Genomic DNA, 23,990 nt, shown 5'->3' with positions numbered 1-23,990 from the left:
CTCACTCTAAGACTGCTCAAGACTGCTCACTCTAAGACTGCTCACTCTAAGACTGCTCACTCTAAGACTGCTCACTCTAAGACTGCTCAAGACTGCTCACTCTAAGACTGCTCACTCTAAGACTACTCACTCTAAGACTGCTCACTCTAAGACTGCTCACTCTAAGACTGCTCAAGACTGCTCACTCTAAGACTGCTCAAGACTGCTCACTCTAAGACTGCTCAAGGCTGCTCACTCTAAGACTGCTCACTCTAAGACTGCTCAAGACTGCTCACTCTAAGACTGCTCACTCTAAGACTACTCACTCTAAGACTGCTCACTCTAAGACTGCTCAAGACTGCTCACTCTAAGACTGCTCACTCTAAGACTACTCACTCTAAGACTGCTCACTCTAAGACTGCTCACTCTAAGACTGCTCACTCTAAGACTGCTCAAGGCTGCTCACTCTAAGACTGCTCACTCTAAGACTGCTCAAGACTGCTCACTCTAAGACTGCTCACTCTAAGACTGCTCAAGGCTGCTCACTCTAAGACTGCTCACTCTAAGACTGCTCAAGACTGCTCACTCTAAGACTGCTCACTCTAAGACTACTCACTCTAAGACTGCTCACTCTAAGACTACTCACTCTAAGACTGCTCAAGGCTGCTCACTCTAAGACTACTCACTCTAAGACTACTCACTCTAAGACTACTCACTCTAAGACTGCTCAAGACTGCTCACTCTAAGACTGCTCACTCCAAGACTGCTCACTCCAAGACTGCTCACTCTAAGACTGCTCAAGACTGCTCACTCTAAGACTGCTCACTCTAAGACTGCTCACTCTAAGACTGCTCACTCTAAGACTGCTCACTCTAAGACTACTCACTCTAAGACTACTCACTCTAAAACTACTCACTCTAAGACTGCTCAAGGCTGCTCACTCTAAGACTACTCACTCTAAGACTACTCACTCTAAGACTGCTCAAGACTGCTCACTCTAAGACTGCTCACTCTAAGACTGCTCACTCTAAGACTGCTCACTCTAGGACTGCTCAAGACTGCTCACTCTAAGACTGCTCACTCTAAGACTGCTCACTCTAAGACTGCTCAAGACTGCTCACTCTAAGACTACTCACTCTAAGACTGCTCACTCTAAGACTGCTCAATCGTCACATGATTTGGAGGTTTGATTGATTGATATTGATGTATTAATGTTGACCTACGGCAGAAGTATAAAACCAGGATTGCGTTCTTATGACTTGATCAATAAATGTATTTTTCTTGGTCAATCTTCTGTTTTTACCTCTCCTGTGTTCCGTGGCTTTCAATATGGAAAAATCACAGGACATTTTGCCCGGGACTTTTATTTTGACACAATTCAAGGCGGAGGTTGGCGTGGCTAGCTCCACAATGCTCATTGATTGGCTCTAAATATCCTGATCCTCTCCACATGTTCTGGTCAGCTGAGGATTCGCTCGTCATGTGACTGAAGTCTGACATGACACAATAGTCTAATGAAAAGTGTTGTCATTGTGAAGTTCTTGTGAGCAAGTCGAGATGATGGGGTTGACGAAAGCAAGCGCTTGCAGCGTTGTGTTGCTACTTGTCGTGGCAATTGATACAGGTAAGTAGTTAGCTATGTGAAGTGATTGTGTCCGATATATCGGTGTTTCAATAACTGTTCAATTCCAGTTTGAATACTAACTGCGCCGATATCCAAACATGCTTGAAATCACGACGGTGACTCCAGAGTTTAGTCCACTAAGTACGGCGACTCAGGCTCCAGCAATCAAATTCATCAAATCGATTCATTTGCTTTACTTGGTCGGGTTTCATGGCAGCGATAAATGTGAAAGTAAAAGTTGGCTAGCTACAATGTTGACGTTTTCCTGATCAGAAACCCCCCACTGCGCTCTTCCACGACATCTGCTGCACCAATCAGGGCTGGGGATTTTGCCATTAGACTGCATTTTAAGACCAAACGCAGAATTTTTAAAAACGTCGTTTCAATGTCTCCAAATCTCCAGGGTTCTCGAATCCCCTAAAATCCAAGGAATCCTGGGGCTATGTTGACGTTCGGGAGGGGGCTCATATGTTCTGGTGGCTTTACTATGCAGACAGCCCGTCAGCCAGATACTCCCAGCTGCCTCTCGTTATGTGGCTGCAGGTGGGTAACCTGACACTACACCACTCTTACCTAGCTACAAGTGGGTAACCTTACACTACACCACTCTTACCTAGCTACAAGAGGGTAACCTTACACTACACCACTCTTACCTAGCTACAAGTGGGTAACCTTACACTACACCACTCTTACCTAGCTACAAGTGGGTAACCTTACACTACACCACTCTTACCTAGCTACAAGTGGGTAACCTTACACTACACCACTCTCTTACCTAGCTACAAGAGGGTAACCTTACACTACACCACTCTTACCTAGCTACAAGAGGGTAACCTTACACTACACCACTCTTACCTAGCTACAAGAGGGTAACCTTACACTACACCACTCTCTTACCTAGCTACAAGAGGGTAACCTTACACTACACCACTCTTACCTAGCTACAAGTGGGTAACCTTACACTACACCACTCTTACCTAGCTACAAGTGGGTAACCTTACACTACACCACTCTTACCTAGCTACAAGAGGGTAACCTTACACTACACCACTCTTACCTAGCTACAAGAGGGTAACCTTACACTACACCACTCTTACCTAGCTACAAGAGGGTAACCTTACACTACACCACTCTTACCTAGCTACAAGTGGGTAACCTTACACTACACCACTCTCTTACCTAGCTACAAGAGGGTAACCTTACACTACACCACTCTCTTACCTAGCTACAAGAGGGTAACCTTACACTACACCACTCTTACCTAGCTACAAGAGGGTAACCTTACACTACACCACTCTTACCTAGCTACAAGAGGGTAACCTTACACTACACCACTCTTACCTAGCTACAAGAGGGTAACCTTACACTACACCACTCTTACCTAGCTACAAGAGGGTAACCTTACACTACACCACTCTTACCTAGCTACAAGAGGGTAACCTTACACTACACCACTCTTACCTAGCTACAAGAGGGTAACCTTACACTACACCACTCTTACCTAGCTACTAGAGGGTAACCTTACACTACACCACTCTTACCTAGCTACAAGTGGGTAACCTTACACTACACCACTCTTACCTAGCTACAAGAGGGTAACCTTACACTACACCACTCTTACCTAGCTACAAGAGGGTAACCTTACACCACAGGTGGTTGGTAGCACCTTAATTGGGGAGGGCAGGCTCATGATAATGACTGGAGCGGAACTGGTGGAATGATATCATTCAATTCACTCCTTTCTGGCCATTATTATGAGCCGTCCTCCCGTCAGCAGCCTCCTGTGCCTTACACTATACGACTGTCTTACCTATCTAGGATGGATGCTAATGTATCTTGTCTCTTACTGGAGGAGGGAGGGAGGGATGGGAGAGGATGTGTCTTACAGGGGGAGGGAGGGAGGGATGGTAGAGGATGTGTCTTACAGGGGGAGGGAGGGAGGGATGGTAGAGGATGTGTCTTACAGGGGGAGGGAGGGAGGGATGGTAGAGGATGTCTTACAGGGGGAGGGAGGGAGGGATGGTAGAGGATGTGTCTTACAGGGGGGAGGGAGGGAGGGATGGTAGAGGATGTGTCTTACAGGGGGAGGGAGGGAGGGATGGTAGAGGATGTGTCTTACAGGGGGAGGGAGGGAGGGATGGTAGAGGATGTGTCTTACAGGGGGAGGGAGGGAGGGATGGTAGAGGATGTGTCTTACAGGGGGAGGGAGGGAGGGAGGGATGGTAGAGGATGTGTCTTACAGGGGGAGGGAGGGAGGGATGGTAGAGGATGTGTCTTACAGGGGGAGGGAGGGAGGGATGGTAGAGGATGTGTCTTACAGGGGGAGGGAGGGAGGGATGGTAGAGGATGTGTCTTACAGGGGAGGGAGGGAGGGTAGAGGATGTGTCTTACAGGGGGAGGGAGGGAGGGAGGGATGGTAGAGGATGTGTCTCTTACAGGGGGAGGGAGGGATGGTAGAGGATGTTTCTCTTACAGGGGGAGGGAGGGATGGTAGAGGATGTGTCTCTTATGGAGGGAGGGAGGGATGGTAGAGGATGCGTCTCTTACAGGGGGAGGGAGGGAGGGATGGTAGAGGATGTGTCTTACAGGGGGAGGGAGGGAGGGATGGATGGTAGAGGATGTATCTCTTACAGGTAGAGGGAGGGAGGGATGGTAGAGGATGCGTCTCTTACAGGGGGAGGAAGGGTAGAGGATGCGTCTCGTTGGGGGGGAGGGAGGGATGGTATAGGATGCGTCTCTTACAGGGGGAGGGAGGGAGGGATGGTAGAGGATGTGTCTTACAGGGGGAGGGAGGGAGGGATGGTAGAGGATGTGTCTTACAGGGGGAGGGAGGGAGGGATGGTAGAGGATGCGTCTCTTACAGGGGGAGGCAGGGAGGGAGGGATGGTAGAGGATGCGTCTCTTACAGGGGGAGGGAGGGATGGTAGAGGATGTGTCTTACAGGGGGAGGGAGGGATGGTACAGGATGTGTCTTACAGGGGGAGGGAGGGAGGGTAGAGGATGTGTCTTACAGGGGGAGAGAGAGAGGGAGGGATGGTAGAGGATGCGTCTCTTACAGGGGGAGGGAGGGAGGGATGGTAGAGGATGTGTCTTACAGGGGGGAGGCAGGGAGGGCGGGATGGTAGAGGATGCGTCTCTTACAGGGGGAGGGAGGGAGGGTAGAGGATGCGTCTCTTACAGGGGGAGGGAGGGAGGGTAGAGGATGCGTCTCTTACAGGGGGAGGGAGGGAGGGATGGTAGATAATGTCTCTTACAAGGGGAGGGAGGGATGGTAGAGGATGCATCTCTTACAGGGGAGGGAGGGATGGTAGAGGATGTGTCTTACAGGGGGAGGGAGGGATGGTACAGGATGTGTCTTACAGGGGGAGGGAGGGAGGGTAGAGGATGTGTCTTACAGGGGGAGAGAGAGAGAGGGATGGTAGAGGATGCGTCTCTTACAGGGGGAGGGAGGGAGGGATGGTAGAGGATGTGTCTTACAGAGGGAGGGATGGTAGAGGATGCATCTCTTACAGGGGGAGGGAGGGATGGTAGAGGATGTGTCTTACAGGTGGAGGGAGGGAGGGATGGTAGAGGATGTGTCTTACAGGGGGAGGGAGGGAGGGATGGTAGAGGATGTGTCTTACAGGGGGAGGGAGGGATGGTAGAGGATGTATCTTACAGGAGGAGGCAGGGAGGGAGGGATGGTAGAGGATGCGTCTCTTACAGGGGGAGGGAGGGAGGGTAGAGGATGCGTCTCTTACAGGGGGAGGGAGGGAGGGTAGAGGATGCGTCTCTTACAGGGGAGGGAGGGAGGGATGGTAGATAATGTCTCTTACAGGGGGAGGGAGGGAGGGATGGTAGAGGATGCATCTCTTACAGGGGGAGGGAGGGATGGTAGAGGATGTGTCTTACAGGGGGAGGGAGGGATGGTACAGGATGTGTCTTACAGGGGGAGGGAGGGATGGTAGAGAATGTGTCTTACAGGGGGAGGGAGGGATGGTACATGATGTGTCTTACAGGGGGAGGGAGGGAGGGTAGAGGATGTGTCTTACAGGGGGAGAGAGGGAGGGATGGTAGAGGATGCGTCTCTTACAGGGGGAGGGAGGGAGGGATGGTAGAGGATGTGTCTTACAGAGGGAGGGATGGTAGAGGATGCGTCTCTTACAGGGGGAGGGAGGGAGGGAGGGATGGTAGAGGATGTGTCTTACAGAGGGAGGGAGGGATGGTAGAGGATGTCTTACAGGGGGAGGGAGGGAGGGATGGTAGAGGATGTGTCTTACAGGGGGAGGGAGGGAGGGAGGGATGGTAGAGGATGTGTCTTACAGGGGGAGGGAGGGAGGGAGGGATGGTAGAGGATGTGTCTTACAGGGGGAGGGAGGGAGGGATGGTAGAGGATGTGTCTTACAGGGGGAGGGAGGGAGGGATGGTAGAGGATGTGTCTTACAGGGGGAGGGAGGGAGGGATGGTAGAGGATGTGTCTTACAGGGGGAGGGAGGGAGGGAGGGATGGTAGAGGATGTGTCTTACAGGGGGAGGGAGGGAGGGAGGGATGGTAGAGGATGTGTCTTACAGGGGGAGGGAGGGAGGGATGGTAGAGGATGTGTCTTACAGGGGGAGGGAGGGAGGGAGGGATGGTAGAGGATGTGTCTTACAGGGGGAGGGAGGGAGGGAGGGATGGTAGAGGATGCGTCTCTTACAGGGGGAGGGAGGGAGGGATGGTAGAGGATGTGTCTTACAGGGGGAGGGAGGGAGGGAGGGATGGTAGAGGATGTATCTCTTACAGGTAGAGGGAGGGAGGGATGGTAGAGGATGCGTCTCTTACAGGGGGAGGAAGGGTAGAGGATGCGTCTCGTTGGGGGGGGAGGGAGGGATGGTATAGGATGCGTCTCTTACAGGGGGGAGGGAGGGTAGAGGATGCGTCTCTTACAGGGGGAGGGAGGGATGGTAGATAATATGTCTCTTACAGGGGGAGGGAGGGAGGGATGGTAGAGGATGCATCTCTTACAGGGGGAGGGAGGGATGGTAGAGGATGTGTCTTACAGGTAGAGGGAGGGAGGGATGGTAGAGGATGCGTCTCTTACAGGGGGAGGAAGGGTAGAGGATGCGTCTCGTTGGGGGGGAGGGAGGGATGGTATAGGATGCGTCTCTTACAGGGGGAGGGAGGGTAGAGGATGCGTCTCTTACAGGGGGAGGGAGGGATGGTAGATAATATGTCTCTTACAGGGGGAGGGAGGGAGGGATGGTAGAGGATGCATCTCTTACAGGGGGAGGGAGGGATGGTAGAGGATGTGTCTTACAGGGGGAGGGAGGGATGGTACAGGATGTGTCTTACAGGGGGAGGGAGGGAGGGTAGAGGATGTCTTACAGGGGGAGAGAGAGAGGGAGGGATGGTAGAGGATGCGTCTCTTACAGGGGGAGGGAGGGAGGGATGGTAGAGGATGTGTCTTACAGGGGGAGGGAGGGAGGGATGGTAGAGGATGTGTCTTACAGGGGGAGGGAGGGAGGGATGGTAGAGGATGTATCTTACAGGGGGAGGCAGGGAGGGCGGGATGGTAGAGGATGCGTCTCTTACAGGGGGAGGGAGGGAGGGTAGAGGATGCGTCTCTTACAGGGGGAGGGAGGGTAGAGGATGCGTCTCTTACAGGGGGAGGGAGGGAGGGATGGTAGATAATGTCTCTTACAAGGGGAGGGAGGGATGGTAGAGGATGCATCTCTTACAGGGGGAGGGAGGGATGGTAGAGGATGTGTCTTACAGGGGGAGGGAGGGATGGTACAGGATGTGTCTTACAGGGGGAGGGAGGGAGGGTAGAGGATGTGTCTTACAGGGGGAGAGAGAGAGGGAGGGATGGTAGAGGATGCGTCTCTTACAGGGGGAGGGAGGGAGGGATGGTAGAGGATGTGTCTTACAGAGGGAGGGATGGTAGAGGATGCGTCTCTTACAGGGGGAGGGATGGTAGAGGATGTGTCTTACAGGTGGAGGGAGGGAGGGATGGTAGAGGATGTGTCTTACAGGGGGAGGGAGGGAGGGATGGTAGAGGATGTATCTTACAGGAGGAGGCAGGGAGGGAGGGATGGTAGAGGATGCGTCTCTTACAGGGGGAGGGAGGGAGGGTAGAGGATGCGTCTCTTACAGGGGGAGGGAGGGAGGGTAGAGGATGCGTCTCTTACAGGGGAGGGAGGGAGGGATGGTAGATAATGTCTCTTACAGGGGGAGGGAGGGAGGGATGGTAGAGGATGCATCTCTTACAGGGGGAGGGAGGGATGGTACAGGATGTGTCTTACAGGGGGAGGGAGGGATGGTAGAGGATGTGTCTTACAGGGGGAGGGAGGGATGGTACAGGATGTGTCTTACAGGGGGAGGGAGGGAGGGTAGAGGATGTGTCTTACAGGGGGAGAGAGGGAGGGATGGTAGAGGATGCGTCTCTTACAGGGGGAGGGAGGGAGGGATGGTAGAGGATGTGTCTTACAGAGGGAGGGATGGTAGAGGATGCGTCTCTTACAGGGGGAGGGAGGGAGGGAGGGATGGTAGAGGATGTGTCTTACAGGGGGAGGGAGGGAGGGATGGTAGAGGATGTGTCTTACAGGGGGAGGGAGGGAGGGATGGTAGAGGATGTGTCTTACAGGGGGAAGGAGGGAGGGATGGTAGAGGATGTGTCTTACAGGGGGAGGGAGGGAGGGATGGTAGAGGATGTGTCTCTTACAGGGGAGGAGGGAGGGATGGTAGAGGATGTGTCTCTTACAGGGGGAGGGAGGGAGGGATGGTAGAGGATGTGTCTCTTACAGGGGGGGAGGGAGGGATGGTAGAGGATGTGTCTCTTACAGGGGGGAGGGAGGGATGGTAGAGGATGTGTCTTACAGGGGGAGGGAGGGAGGGATGGTAGAGGATGTGTCTTACAGGGGGAGGGAGGGAGGGATGGTAGAGGATGTGTCTTACAGGGGGAGGGAGGGAGGGATGGTAGAGGATGTGTCTTACAGGGGGAGGGAGGGAGGGATGGTAGAGGATGTGTCTTACAGGGGGAGGGAGGGAGGGATGGTAGAGGATGTGTCTTACAGGGAGGGAGGGAGGGAGGGATGGTAGAGGGTGTCTCTTACAGGGGGAGGGAGGGAGGGATGGTAGAGGATGTCTCTTACAGGGGGAAGGAGGGAGGGATGGTAGAGGATGTGTTTCTTACAGGGGGAGGGAGGGATGGTAGAGGATGTGTTTCTTACAGGGGGAGGGAGGGAGGGATGGTAGAGGATGTGTCTTACAGGGGGAGGGAGGGATGGATGGTAGAGGATGTGTCTTACAGGGGGAGGGAGGGAGGGATGGTAGAGGATGTGTCTTACAGGGGGAGGGAGGGAGGGATGGTAGAGGATGTGTTTCTAACAGGGGGAGGGAGGGATGGTAGAGGATGTGTCGCTTACAGGTGGAGGGAGGGATGGTAGATAATGTATTTCTAATAGTGGTACATGTCTCCATTCCAGGGAGGCCCGGGAGGATCAGGCTGTGGCTTTGGGAACTTTGAAGAGATCGGACCCCTGGACAGAGACCTTGAGCCTAGGAAAAACTCCTGGGTAAACCTCACACACATACTCACACACACGGCTCATCAATGGAGACTGGATGTCAGTGTTTAAGGTGTGTGTGTTTTCCCCTGCAGGTTCAGTACTCCAGTGTATTGTTTGTTGATAACCCGGTAGGAACAGGCTTCAGCTACACGGACTCAGAGGAGGCCTTCGCTACTGACGTGGCTACGGTCGCCTCCGACATGCTGGTGCTGCTCAAACAGTTCTTCAACAAGGAGGAAGAATTCCAGGTGGGTTCAGCTTCACACTGGTTGGATCACCAGGGGTGAGTTCAGAACGCTGTTCAACTTTTAATTCAGTGGAAACGGTACTGTAAGGACCAGTTGAAGAACGGTGTGATTATGGAGGCACAGAGGGAGGTTGTGTATGGCAGGGGTTAAAGTTCTCGTCACTGCGACGGATTTGAGTAAAAACAAAATAATATATTTTTTAGGGGGGATTATTATTTGGGGAGAAGAAAACAAACTCCAGGCCACACTGGAACATCTAAAACAACATAGAAAGAATGGAGAAATTATGATGTTTTCAAATAACTGTAGCTGAGATCGACTTGAAGAGCAACTGCCCCTAAAAACGACTTGTCATTTAGAAAACAGCCTGTGGCATCGAAATGAGTCAAACATATATTCTACCGTCACAATGTACTACAGTCGTGGCCAAAAGTTTTGAGAATGACACAAATATTAATTTCCACAAAGTTTGCTGCTTCAGTGTCTTTAGATATTTTTGTCAGATGTTACTATGGAATACTGAAGTATAATTACAAGCATTTCATAAGTGTCAAAGGCTTTTATTGACAATTACATGAAGTTGATGCAGAGTGAAAATCTGCAGTGTTGACCCTTCTTTTTCAAGACCTCTGCAATCCGCCCTGGCATATTGTCAAACAACTTCTGGGCCACATCCTGACTGATGGCAGCCCATTCTTGCATAATCAATGCTTGGAGTTTGTCAGAATTTGTGGGGTTTTGTTTGTCCACCTGCCTCTTGAGGACTGACCACAAGTTCTCAATGGGATTAAAGTCTGGGGAGTTTCCTGGCCATGGACCCAAAATATCCATGTTTGGTTCCCCGAGCCACTTAGTTATCACTTTTGCCTTATGGCAAGGTGCTCCATCATGCTGGAAAAGGCATTGTTCATCACCAAACTGTTCCTGGATGGTTGGGAGAAGTTGCTCTCGGAGGATGTGTTGGTACCATTCTTTATTCATGGCTGTGTTCTTAGGCAAAATTGTGAGTGAGCCCACTCCCTTGGCTGAGAAGCAACCCCACACATGAATGGTCTCAGGATGCTTTACTGTTGGCATGACACAGGACTGATGGTAGCGCTCACCTTGTCTTCTCCGGACAACCTTTTTTCCGGATGCCCCAAACAATCGGAAAGGGGATTCATCAGAGAATATGACTTTACCCCAGTCCTCAGCAGTCCAATCCCTGTACCCTTTTCAGAATATCAGTCTGTCCCTGATGTTTTTCCTGAGAGAAGTGGCTTCTTTGCTGCCCTTCTTGACACCAGGCCATCCTCCAAAAGTCTTCACCTCACTGTGTGTGCAGATGCACTCACACCTGCCTGCTGCCATTCCTGAGCAAGCTCTGTACTGGTGGTGCCCCGATCCCGCAGCTGAATCAACTTTAGGATACGGTCCTGGCGTTTGCTGGACTTTCTTGGGCGCCCTGAAGCCTTCTTCACAACAATTGAACAGCTCTCCTTGAAGTTCTTGATGATCCAATAAATGGTTGATTTAGGTGCAATCTTACTGGCAGCAATATCCTTGCCTGTGAAGCATTGCTTTGCACAAAAAGGGATGACGGCATGTGTTTCCTTGCAGGTAACCATGGTTGACACAGGAAGAGCAATGATTCCAAGCACCACCCTCCTTTTGAAGCTTCCAGTCTGTTATTCAAAATCAATCAGCATGACAGAGTGATCTCCAACCTTGTCCTCGTCAACACTCACACCTGTGTTAACGAGAGAATCACTGACATGATGTCAGTGATCCTTTTGTGGCAGGGCTGAAATGCAGTGGAAATGTTTTTTGGGGGATTCAGTTCATTTGCATGGCAAAGAGGGACTTGCAATTCATCTGATCACTCTTCATAACATTCTGGAGTATATGCAAATTGCCATCATACAAACTGAGGCAGCAGACTTTGAAAATTAATATTTGTGTCATCCTCAACTTTTGCCATGACTGTATATAGGATAATTTGTTGAAGCCGGTCTCGTCCAAAATAGTTTTGAGACTTGTGGTTGTGACTGCATCACAACGTAAACTAATGTTGGATTTGTTTCAATCCTGCCCACAGCTGGCAGCACACAAGTAATAATTAATTCAGAGTGCAGCTGCATGCAACCCAATAGTAATGACGGTGGTAAATTTGGGTTTACTTTGGATATCGCTATGGGGCTCGTTGGGCACTATCGGTAAATTACACAATGTACATGGGACAATATGTTAACATTTCCAATAGCTCCAAATTTCAATTACTTAAACCTCAAACCAACTATAAATTATAGAAATTAATATAAATATTGAAAGCATTTAACGAGAACTAAAAGACGTGAAAATATTGTCTCATTTGCATTGGGGAATTTGACGGTCCCTAACCAGCCCCAGAGATGAGCTATCCAAAGTCAAACCAATTTTGCCACGGTCACACACCCGCCGGTTAAAGCTAATTGGCTAAATAATTTGGGTAACTCTTCCCACCTGCGAACACACACGACAACCAGGTCAAACCACACCCTGTAACCAACTCCTGTTTGAATTCAGTCATGGCTGTTAGCATTTCTTAATGAACCAACTCTAAAACGAGACCAAATCAGGAAGTGCAGTCTCCCTTTAAGTTTCAGTCCTGGGATTTTTTTTGCTTTAACTCCTGTGTATGGTATGTGTGTGCCGCACAAGTTTTGCGATTTCAAATGTTCACACCCATATTGATCAGACCACACCAAACAGGAGAAAACATACCTCAAAGGCTCTGTTTCTGGGGAAACTGTTCATTCAGTACAAACAGTCACGCAAATGTTGAACTGAACGCACCCCAGGAGTCTCCTTTAGGGAGGGAAGGATAGATGTATTCGAACAGGGCCATATTGGCTCAAACTACACAATGCATTTACTTTTTTTTTTAAACTTATTGTTCTTTGTCTTCTCTAGAGCGTGCCCTTCTACATATTCTCAGAGTCCTATGGAGGGAAGATGGCTGCCGCGATCTCACTGGAACTCACTAAGGTAGGCACAAATTACGTCCCCAATGGCATCCTATTCCCTATATAGTGTATACGGGCTCTGGTCGAAAGTTGTGCACTGTATAGGGAGTAGGGGAGCCATTTGGGATTAGAACCTACTGTCCTGTCTCTGCTGTGGGGAAACCTTTTCCAGTTCTAGCACTTGGTATGTAAGTGAATAGGAACCATGCATGGAAAAACTGGTAGCTCAATTGTACCTGACTCGGTAATGGAACAGGGCTTTCAAACTGAAGACTGAGATGCACTGTCATGTGTTGAGCCATGCATGACATGGAGAGGAACTAATGACTGGTGCTAAGTTGGGGCCTACTTCCTCAAACCTCTACCCACACTGATCAGCACTGTACCATGGCTTCCTGTCTCTCTCAATTCAATATACTTTAATGACATGGGAGGTGTTGTGCCTCTTGCCTATGAATATTCAAGATGATAATTTACTGATTAATGAATGGAATAAATCATTGATCTGCTTTTATTAATTAGGTTATCCTATCCAAATGAATCTGAGGGGCACCATTTTAAGGGTTGGATTGGAGACCTTTGAATAAACTTTATTGGTAGTTATCAGTAGCCGTTATACCATTAATCCTATATCAACAATAGTCTTAATAAACAGTCAATTACTAAATTATCATTCTGAAGTCGTCAAGCTCTGAAACGTCAAGAACTCAATCGCTCGCAAATGAACTCAATGCCACAAATAATTCAATTTTAAGGTTTTATTTACTAGACTGAATGAGGTAGTTAATGGAATACCATAAGTGGGGTATAACGGAATACAACTCAGTCATTGAGGTGAGAATCTGCACAGGTCAATTTAAATTAATTCCGTACTCAACATATACAATAGTACATAAACCAGACTTGCAATCAAGTCTGCTGACGCAATCAGCTGATGCTGCCGCACTCCGGTTTCCCTTCTGAACAGGCTACGCTTCATTTCTCAGTCCAGGAAATGGAAGTCGAGTTGTCTTAGTTATTCCTCTGATCCCCCAGCATGTATTGTGAACTCAGTCTATTGGTCTTGAATGAGCAACAGTGAGTTCCACAGGGTCCTCTGGGGTGATTTGCTTCTCTCTGAGCAGGAAAAATTCTCGTCGATCGGTGTTTGGTTTCCAAGGAGATGGGCTCATTCTTTCAAAGGGTGTGGCCTTGCCTCGAAGAAACTTGATCTGATGTCTGTTAGGAGGAAATCTCAGGTTTAGGACCTGCTAAGTGTCCACAACATATTTTTCTTGTACAAAAGTTTCACAATCTCTGACAGGAAATGCGTAGCCTGTAGGTACCCAGCACTCGTTGTGTAAATGTGAAAAAGGCCTATTATACTGCTTTTCTGACACTGGAGGATCAGACGAGAAATATCACATTGCTACATCAATGAGTCTGTCAGTCCTGAGTCTGTCAGTCCTGAGTCTGTCAGTCCTGAGTCTGTCAGTTTTAAGAATTTGTTCTTAACTGACTTGCCTAGTTAAATAAAGGATCAAATGAAATAATAGTGTTTAAGAAAACGTGTTTACTTTGTCATTTTGCGCTATTGGCGCCATTTCCTCTGTCACAAAAAAATGGGACGAAAAAGTCACTGACTCTTTCTCTTGGTACACATCTGTTGGTACACATCTGTTGGTACACATCTGTTGGTACACATCTGTTGGTACACATCTGTTGGTACACATCTGTTGGTACACATCTGTTGGCTCTCAAGCCTGGCTGGTGGTTTCCCCAGTAACCCATGCAGATCACAAGGTGTACTGCTGACTGTCTTCTGACCTCCTCAGGCCATTCAGTCGTAAAGGTAGAGCAGTTTATTTGTCTTGTGATAGCTTGGGGAACTGTAAATCTTGTCCTGGAATGTAGCGCTCTGTTCTTCATCAACCCCAACTGAGGGTGACTTCACTTCATAGGCTCTCGTCACCACAAAAGTAAAACCTTTCCATTGTTAAAGTAAACGTGTAACAACGATGGTCAAATAAGACCGGAATATACTAGGCTGTTAGTGATAAAGCAATAATAATTATGTTTATGGTGGTAGTAATATTAACAGCAATTACAATAAATGATGAGTTTTCTGGTACCAGTTGTAAAATGACTGTTAGTCATGGCATGTTAATGACTTGTAATTGTGTGTCACACTCACTCACGAATTGTCTGCTATTCTAACACATCTGTCTCTCTCTAGGCCGTAGAAAAAGGAACCCTGAAATGTAACTTTGCTGGAGTGGCTCTGGGAGACTCTTGGATCTCTCCACTGGGTCAGTATTTACCTCAGAGCACGGAACATCAGAACACCCACTCAGAAGAACGTCAGAACATGACTTTTCCCTTGTGAATATCAGATAATGACTGATAGAATGTTCAGCAGACTGCTGTTTAAAAGTCAGAACACTCTTTACAACACTTTATTGGACAGAAAGTCTACTCTAACCCTGAAACGCCTGAGATTTACCACTAGCGTACAGTTCAGGCTCACTAACCACACGTGAACATGCTGCGTACCAAATGGCACACTATTCCCTATATAGTGTACTACTTACGTCGAGAGCCCTGGTCAACCGTAGTGGCCTAACGGGAATAGGGTGTAATTTGGTACTCAGCTGTTGTTCCCTGTGTGGTCATGTGATTGACTGACTGAGCAAACAGTTCAGCTACTGCTGCAGTTTTCTCCTCCTCTTCATGCATGAGGGGGTTGTTGAACTGTTCAGGTCAAAGTCACCAGGGGTGTGTTCATAAGTGCACACATTAGCAAACTGTTTTGCAACTTGAACAAGCATTTGTTATTGGAGAAGTTCAGGTAGATCCCCTCTGTTTCAGCCCGGTTGTTTCTGCTTTGTTCCACCCCTGGCTAGCTAACCAGTGTTTTCCCTACTGACTGTATAATCCTGGGTAGTTTTCAGTATGGCACCACTGTATTGGACAAGTCCAGGTAGTCCCTCCCTTTTTCCAGTTGTTTTTGTCCCATTTGGTGCCTAATGAACATCACAGCAAAGCAAACGTTCTTCTCCTCTTCATCTGCAGACTCTGTTATGACCTGGGGTCCTTATCTGTACACCACGGTGAGTCTCACACACAAACAGCCTAGTTTTTTTATTTTCCAGGCACATTTGCTTTATTTTGCTGGGTTTTGCATTCTATGCAGTTGTTTCTGCAGACTGGGTGGTTTAAAGTCTGGAGAATACAAAATGCAGCTTGTTTTGGTACCTAGGTATTGTAGTTTCTCTCTTCTTTGACTGTCTCCCCATTGCCCTCCACTCCCGGCTAGATGACTATGGCCTGGAGGAGGTGAACAGTGCATGTTGGGTAGTGTAGTTGTTAAACATTGCCTTCCACTCTCCAGTCCCTGGCTGTGTTCGAGAGCGTCAAAACCGTAATGTATCATGGGTAAATTGTGACCGACTGATCAACAAATAATGAGTAGTTATATGATGCAAGGTGATTTGTAGATCAGTCAATCTGCAGTCACCTGCAATGTCAAACAAGCCTCATTGCTAGAAGACTATGGCCCGGGGGAGGTGAACAGTAAACAATGATGCATGTTGGGTAGTGTAGTTCTCAGACTGTCCCAGTGCAGTGCCTGGGCGTGTTTGAGTGGTAATATTTAAAGCAACCGACTGTAGATGAAAGGAGGTGCGTCTGCCACGGCTGAAAAGTTGGACAGGAATGTGGTTTTCCAAGCGCAAGGCTCAGATCAACATGGCAATGTTTCTACCAGTTTCTTTTATACTGTTAAAATAAACACCCTCACAAACTGAAGGTGTGTGTGTAGACCAATCAATTAGTGAGACCCTCAAATGTTACCTTCATTTGTATATCCACTGAATATATGAATCGCGGCGAAGTTGGTTCCTGTTTGCGTGGGTCAAACATAAACACTAATGATTGGTGGACAATATGCAGGCGATGCCTGCAGGATGAAGTTGAAGAGCAACTGCAGAAACTTGCAGTCAACTTCCTTTGATCACATTTTTTTTTTGTAGACTTCATGTAGGCGTAAGTCGGACCATTTTTATCCCCATAATGCAACACACACTTTGAAAGGCACGGACCTGACAAAAGTGATCTGCTTGAAGGTGGATGACTAAGGCCTAGAGGAGGTGAACAGTGATGCATGTTGGGTAGTGTAGCTCTCTGACCATCGGACACATTGTCCTCCATTCTCCAGTCCCTGCTAGATGACTACGGCCTGCGGGAGGTGAACAGTGCATGTTGGGTAGTGTAGTTGTTTCACATTGTCCTCCATTCTCCAGTCCCTGCTAGATGACTACGGCCTGCGGGAGGTGAGCAGTGCAGCGGAGGCGGTGAAGCAGGCGGTGGATCAGGGGCAGTACCTGAAGGCCACAGAGCTCTGGTCTGTCACTGAGAGTGTCGTGGAACAGGTCAGTGTGTGTGTGTGTGTTGATGTGAATCTTTGAGAGTGTTGTGGAACAGGTCAGTGGTGTGGGTGTGAATGCCATGGTCATCAGAGCATCCTTTCAGCTCCCGTCTGATTTCAGAACACAAACGGAGTCAACTTCTACAACATCCTCACCCAGGAACCTGATGAGAAGATGTCCTCCGTGGCTGGAGAAGGATACCTCTGTGAGATTTTTGTATTTTTTAGTTCAGCTTTATTTAACCAGGTAGGCAAGTTGAGAACAAGTTCTCATTTACAATTGCGACCTGGCCAAGATAAAGCAAAGCAGTTCGACAACATACAACAACAGAGTTACACATGGAGTAAAACAACATACAATCAATGATACAGTAGACAAAAATAAGTCTATATACAATGTGAGCAAATGAGGTGAGATAAGGGAGGTAAAGGCAAAAAAGGCCATGGTGGCAGAGTAAATACAATATATTTAAAACGGGTAAAAAGTTTTGATACAAATTATACTGTCTGTGAAAAGATGGTCCTTACTAGCCTGAAAAATAAATTTGTAAGATTACACCATCACTTCCTGTTTTAAGTTGGTTTACTTTCCGTGGTCACTCCCACAGCTCTGCTGAAGCGGCACCACATTAGCCCCCTCCACCGCCAATCACTGAGCCAGCTGATGAACGGGCCAATCAGGAAGAAGCTGGCAATCATCCCTCAGAACGTCACCTGGGGAGGTAAGACACTGCTACTGGGTCAAAAATGGATTCATTTAAAAAGTGCTTCTTTGTTTAAAAGCTGCAATATGTAACTTTTTTGGCAACACGACCAAATTCACATAGACGCATGTTATAAATCTGTCATTCTACTTGAAAGGAAGTCTAATTAGCTGTAGATGTATTCTATGTGTGCTTTTTCTATGCTTCACATTCTTAAGTTTCATTTTTGCTTCTTTTACTTTCGGTTTTGTACAGCTCAAAATACAATATTTTTTGTTATGGAAAAGCTATTTCACCACGCTTTACATGGTACAATGATTCTCTGCACAATGACTGATTGTTTTGTCATAAACTGAAATTAGGCTATATGTATGTATGTATGTATGTATGTATGTATGTATGTATGTGTGTATATGTAACCAGGAAATGGTTGCATATTGCACCTTTTAGAAATAAATGTGCCCTCCACTCTCACCCCTTTTTTTCTCATCTATCACTCTTTAATCTCCCGCTCCACTTGTCAATCTCTCACCTCATTCTCCCCCCCTTCCCCCCTCTAGGTCAGGCTGAGGCAGTGTTCAGCAGCATGTCAGGTGACTTCATGAAGCCAGTGGTGGACGTGGTGGATCAGCTGTTGGAAGCTGGGGTCAACGTCACCGTCTACAACGGACAGCTTGACCTCATAGTGGACACCATGGGTCAGTGATTCCTCTAGCTAGAGTTGTTTACAGGCGGGGGCACAGAATCGGCATCCAACACTTACATTTTGTAGTGAAATCCGTTGAAGCATAAACAGTGTAGACCAGGGAGGTATAGACAGGGCTGGGTAGGTTACATTCTGAATGTAATCAGTTACTAGCAGCTTGACAGGGTGATGTGGTGGTGGATCTGGACAGGGATGATGTTGTTTCTATGTGGATGTTTTGTTTAAAAAAAAACAAAAATGCTCCTTGTCCAAAATTGTAATCAGTAATGTAACTTTTGGATTACCCAAACTCAGTAATGTAACCGGATTACTTTCAGTTACTTTTAGATTACTTCCCCATAAGAGGCATTAGAAGACAAAATGTATATTACCAGTTGAATAACATCAGATCTGTTTACATCATTTCTATACACATCAGATCTGTTTACACCATTTCTATACACATCAGATCTGTTTACATCATTTCTATACACATCGGATCTGTTTACATCATTTCTATACACATCGGATCTGTTTACACCATTTCTACACACATCGGATCTGTTTACACCATTTCTACACACATCGGATCTGTTTACATCATTTCTATACACATCGGATCTGTTTACATCATTTCTATATACATCGGATCCGTTTACATCATTTCTATATACATCGGATCCATTTACATCATTTCTATACACATCGGATCTGTTTACATCATTTCTATACACATCGGATCTGTTTACATCATTTCTATACACATCGGATCTGTTTACATCATTTCTATACACATCGGATCTGTTTACATCATTTCTATACACATCGGATCTGTTTACATCATTTCTATACACATCGGATCTGTTTACATCATTTCTATACACATCGGATCTGTTTACATCATTTCTATACACATCGGATCTGTTTACATCATTTCTATATACATCGGATCTGTTTACATCATTTCTATATACATCGGATCTGTTTACATCATTTCTATATACATCGGATCTGTTTACATCGGATCTGTTTACATCGGATCTGTTTACATCGGATCTGTTTACACCGGATCTGTTTACATCGGATCTGTTTACACCATTTCTATATACATCGGATCTGTTTACACCATTTCTATACACATCGGATCTGTTTACACCAGAACTGTTCACACCTGATTGATATCCAGATAGAATGGGTCCCTCACTACCTCAGGATGTGGTCAGGAAGATCCGATCACAATGTGTCTTAATCGTTTACACCTGTCTAAAAATGTGCGCACAATTCGAATGTGGACAAGATCAGAACAAAAGACGTATGTTAGAACCAGCTATAAACGAGGCTATGGAGAACTGATTGTCATTGCTCTCATGGCATGCTTTGACAACTTTAGAAAAGTGATATTTGAATGGGGGAAAAATGTATCGACTTTTAGTTACGTTTTTGTTGGTGACACTTTGTTATATAGATTATAACTTGCAGCTGTTTAAGTCTATCTAAATTGTGTGAGTTTGAGCATGTCCGTTAGGCCTAAGGACATTATTTTTCATCAGCAGGAATCAGATTGTGGTCTTCTTAATTAAAGTGGTATTGACAGGATGGACTGGAGCACATTATCACCACGGAGGAGGAGGAGTTTAGAACGGAGGAACTCAGCCTGTTATTCCATAGGCTGGGATCCGCACTATGCATCTGTTGCAAGATCACATTGTTTTTGAGACCAGTGGACAGCCAGTAAAAACAATGATTGATGGGCAGCGTAAACGTCTTCAATTCAACCATTATTGGGATAAAATACACATACATTTGTGAACAGCCATCCACAACAACCACAATCCGTATGGCGCAAAAAGCTAAATGACAGAGTAGCAGTGTGATTCACATCAATATGATATGTAGATATCCGTATCGCCGTAGACTACACCACTGCTGTCATCCTTACCTCCAAGCGTTTATTCAAGTTGGATAATCTTTGGATGCCGACAGCAGTCGTACCATTGGAAGACATAGCTTGGACTGTAGCCCACAAAAACCTATTCCTGCTCTTTTCCCGTGATCCATCAAACACATGTGGTGTGTCATCATAGTGGTCTCTGATTTGTGTTCAGACTCGCTCAGGTGGAACAAACTTCAACTTGTGCCTATTTTCAATGCTGAAATGAATGTCATTGAGGAAACAGAAAGGTGTCAAAGATTTTTACGCAAACATTTCTGAATTTAAAAGTAATCCTAGAAGTAATCTGAGTGATCTAGTTTTTCAAAAGTATCTGTAATCATCTGATTACAATATTTTAGCTGGTAGCGGATTAGTTATTTTTTTTTGTAATCCGTTACTCCCCAACTCTGGCTATAGTGCAGTCAACCATTATCAATATTACCATTAATACATTGACTATTGGTCCCTGATAGATTTTCATACATGAGGATTGTTGATTGGCTACAGATGATCACTGATTGATTTTTGTCCAATCACAGGTCAGGAGCAATGGGTGAAGCAGCTGAAGTGGGTGGGGCTCCAGAGCTTCAGCCAAATGAAATGGACTGCCCTTGATGACCCCGCCTTCCCGGGTGTGACCGGCGCCTTCTACAAGACCTACAAGAACTTCTCCTTCTACTGGATCCTCAAGGCTGGTCACATGGTGAGGAAACATGTGTCCTCATCTCTTTCTTTTCAAACGGGTCAATCATCACAGGTGGTACAGTAATATTGATCTCTCCTTTCTCCCAAAGTGCGACCTTGTTTACTTCCCTTCATGGATTTGAAACAAAATGACTGGTATATGGAAACATCCTCTATAGCCCATGCCTACATAAATCCATTGTTTTTACATTTGAGGAGAGTAGTGAATGAGTGTACACTTCAGGAGGGAGAGATTATTGGGACGTAACTCTAGTGTTGGAGTAGGAAGGTGATGCAGAAGATTGAACCCCAGTATGCAGTCATTATGGCGTTTCATTGGGAATATCTCAATTGCGTACTCTTCGTGTCCTCTCTCCTTCTCAAAGCCGGTTGGGGGAGAAGATAAGAGGGGAGGGGCCTCTGGCTTTCTCATCCAATGGGTTTTGAGAAGGAGACCAGGAGAGCGTATGCAATTGAGATCCTCCCGTAGTATCCTTTTTGTCTTGCACTCCCATGATTCATTGCTCTCTCTGTTATCAGATCCCCTCGGACCAGGGAGCCATGGCACTGCAGATGCTGAAGATGATCACACAGCAGGACTGACGCACTTAATAACACACAGGCGCATACCTTACCGCACATGCTAGAGCTGGATGATATGGAGACCAAAAAAAATCCATATTGTGATATATTTCCTTTTTTTTTTTAAATTTGATGCAATATTGTTAAATCACGTATTTTGGGGGGGAGGTATGCTAAAGCTGGGCGACATGGACAAAAAGTCCTATCGTGATGAATGTAACTATAATATATGTTTAATGGTTAGTTACTTTACATCGGCGAAGAGCGTCTGCTAAATGACACATTTTTAAATGTAAAGTAGCAGCAGAGCTCTAGACGCGTTTCCAGGGCCAGGTAAGACAACTGAGATGGTAGCCTACGATTCTAAAAGTAAGATATTTCATCCAACATATCCAGGGAAGGCATGGTTGATGTGCAACCTGTCAATAGGATCACAACACTGAGCTAGACTACTAACTGTAGATATATTGTTGCTAGGTAACCATGTAGGCTAATTGATTAATCGATAAGTAAATGTAGGCTAATCTCCTACAGAAACTTCCCAGCTCTAGGCCTAGGCTACTTGATGTAGGTCTATTCACTTCAAATGGCGCGCTCCACGAGAAGGGTCTAATTGCGGCTCGCAATTCTGGGCGTTACTGCATGTGGTCATTCCTTCATCTGCAGGAACCACTCTTTATAGTTCTGTTGGTCCATGATTAAGTTAGGACAGTGATACACAGGCGGGAGGCGGGGGTGAGCGGTAATGAACCATAACGTTGGATGCCAACCGCCGATAAACCCCACCTTCGCCCTCGCTTGTCGGACACTGCTTTCTCGCAGTTATGTTTAACGACGTCGAGGGCAGGCGGGAGCGAAGGAGACTGTGCTAGCTAGCTAGGACACCGGGAGGCAGCAGTAACACTGGTTGGTAGCTAGCTAGGACACCGGGAGGCAGCAGTAACACTGGTTGGTAGCTAGCTAGGACACCGGGAGGCAGCAGTAACACTGGTTGGTAGCTAGCTAGGACACCGGGAGGCAGCAGTAACACTGGTTGGTAGCTAGCTGGGACACCGGGAGGCAGCAGTAACACTGGTTGGTAGCTAGCTAGGACACCGGTAGACAGCAGTAACACTGGTTGGTAGCTAGCTAGGACACCGGGAGGCAGCAGTAACACTGGTTGGTAGCTAGCTAGGACACCGGGAGGCAGCAGTAACACTGGTTGGTAGCTAGCTAGGACACCGGGAGGCAGCAGTAACACTGGTTGGTAGCTAGCTAGGACACCGGGAGGCAGCAGTAACACTGGTTGGTAGCTAGCTAGGACACCGGGAGGCAGCAGTAACACTGGTTGGTAGCTAGCTAGGACACCGGGAGGCAGCAGTAACACTGGTTGGTAGCTAGCTAGGACGCCGGTAGACGGCAGTAACACTGGTTGGTAGCTAGCTAGGACACCGGTAGACGGCAGTAACACTGGTTGGTTGGTAGCTAGCTAGCTAGGACACCGGTAGACGGCAGTAACACTGGTTGGTTGGTTGGTAGCTAGCTAGCTAGGACACCGGTAGACGGCAGTAACACTGGTTGGTTGGTAGCTAGCTAGGACACCGGTAGACGGCAGTAACACTGGTTGGTTGGTAGCTAGCTAGCTAGGACACCGGTAGACGGCAGTAACACTGGTTGGTTGGTAGCTAGCTAGCTAGGACACCGGTAGACGGCAGTAACACTGGTTGGTTGGTAGCTAGCTAGCTAGGACACCGGTAGACGGCAGTAACACTGGTTGGTAGCTAGCTAGCTAGGACACCGGTAGAGTTTAGTTCGCCCATCATCAGTTTAATTTCCCTTTTGACCAACATTTTAATCTCATAGAATATCAAGTGGCCCACAAGCATGAAGATCAAGGCTAACCTACTTCATGAAGTGATTTGTTTGACAATCAGATGAAAACCAGTCATGATGTTGTGTTCATGCCACATTAAAAGGTAATACATTTTGATAGTTAATTAAATGACATGTCTTTACACAGAGGAGGTCCCGTGAAGAAAAACATAAGTGCCTCGTTATGGAAATCAAATGCCAGTCCAACTGATTCATCCTGGCGCCAGCCCCGAGGTACAGGCAGAGACTTTCATAGCAGGAAACAACATAATGCATAGGCTATTACTGTTGACCACATAATGGTTCTAGAACAATCCACAGGAACGTTGTGTAGCAAAATAACCCAAAATGTATGCAAAATGATTTGGTACGAGGAAGGCGGTGTCGGTAATTTTGGGTTTATCGTCCCAGCTCTAGTACGCACACACACACACTGATGCCAGCTGGAATGGCACTCCGTCAGATTTAAGGCAATCAGGAAGAATCACCAAATATAACCGACTGCTCAGTCCAGCATCATCCATACTGTACCATTATCCACCACAATCTGCTTCTATACTGGTGCACTATACCAGAGCTACTACAGGGGATGCGGACCGGTACTCAACATCTGATCTAACTGATTGATTTCCTTTGTACATTTGAGCGTGAGAACAATAATAAAAAAAAGCTTTCTTTTTTCTAAATAGTGTGCCTGTTTGAATGCTTTGGTGGAGATTTGTTGACTAAAATATTAAATAAATTCTTTCATACATTTCTAAAATGTCCTCATGTTGTTTTGTCAA

The 23,990-nt window shown here is 47.0% G+C and overlaps 1 protein-coding gene across 1 annotated transcript; it reads left to right on the top strand.

The window, feature by feature from the left end:
- The first annotated feature begins 1,392 nt into the window (after positions 1-1,392).
- LOC106606214 (retinoid-inducible serine carboxypeptidase) lies at positions 1,393-23,968 on the top strand. The gene is made up of 13 exons (XM_014202350.2): positions 1,393-1,603; positions 2,007-2,146; positions 9,046-9,135; positions 9,222-9,377; positions 12,309-12,383; positions 14,577-14,649; positions 15,413-15,450; positions 16,642-16,770; positions 16,888-16,972; positions 17,375-17,488; positions 18,031-18,168; positions 20,628-20,791; positions 21,313-23,968. The coding sequence occupies exons 1-13, from the start codon at positions 1,537-1,539 to the stop codon at positions 21,373-21,375; spliced, it is 1,332 nt and encodes a 443-aa protein (XP_014057825.2). The 5' UTR covers positions 1,393-1,536; the 3' UTR covers positions 21,376-23,968.
- The last annotated feature ends 22 nt before the right edge of the window (positions 23,969-23,990 follow it).

This window comes from Salmo salar, chromosome ssa06 (genome assembly GCF_905237065.1).
Source record: "Salmo salar chromosome ssa06, Ssal_v3.1, whole genome shotgun sequence".
Lineage (NCBI taxonomy): Eukaryota > Metazoa > Chordata > Actinopteri > Salmoniformes > Salmonidae > Salmo > Salmo salar.
Note: the sequence above shows the minus strand (reverse complement) of the source record. Positions and strands in the feature narration are given on the sequence as shown.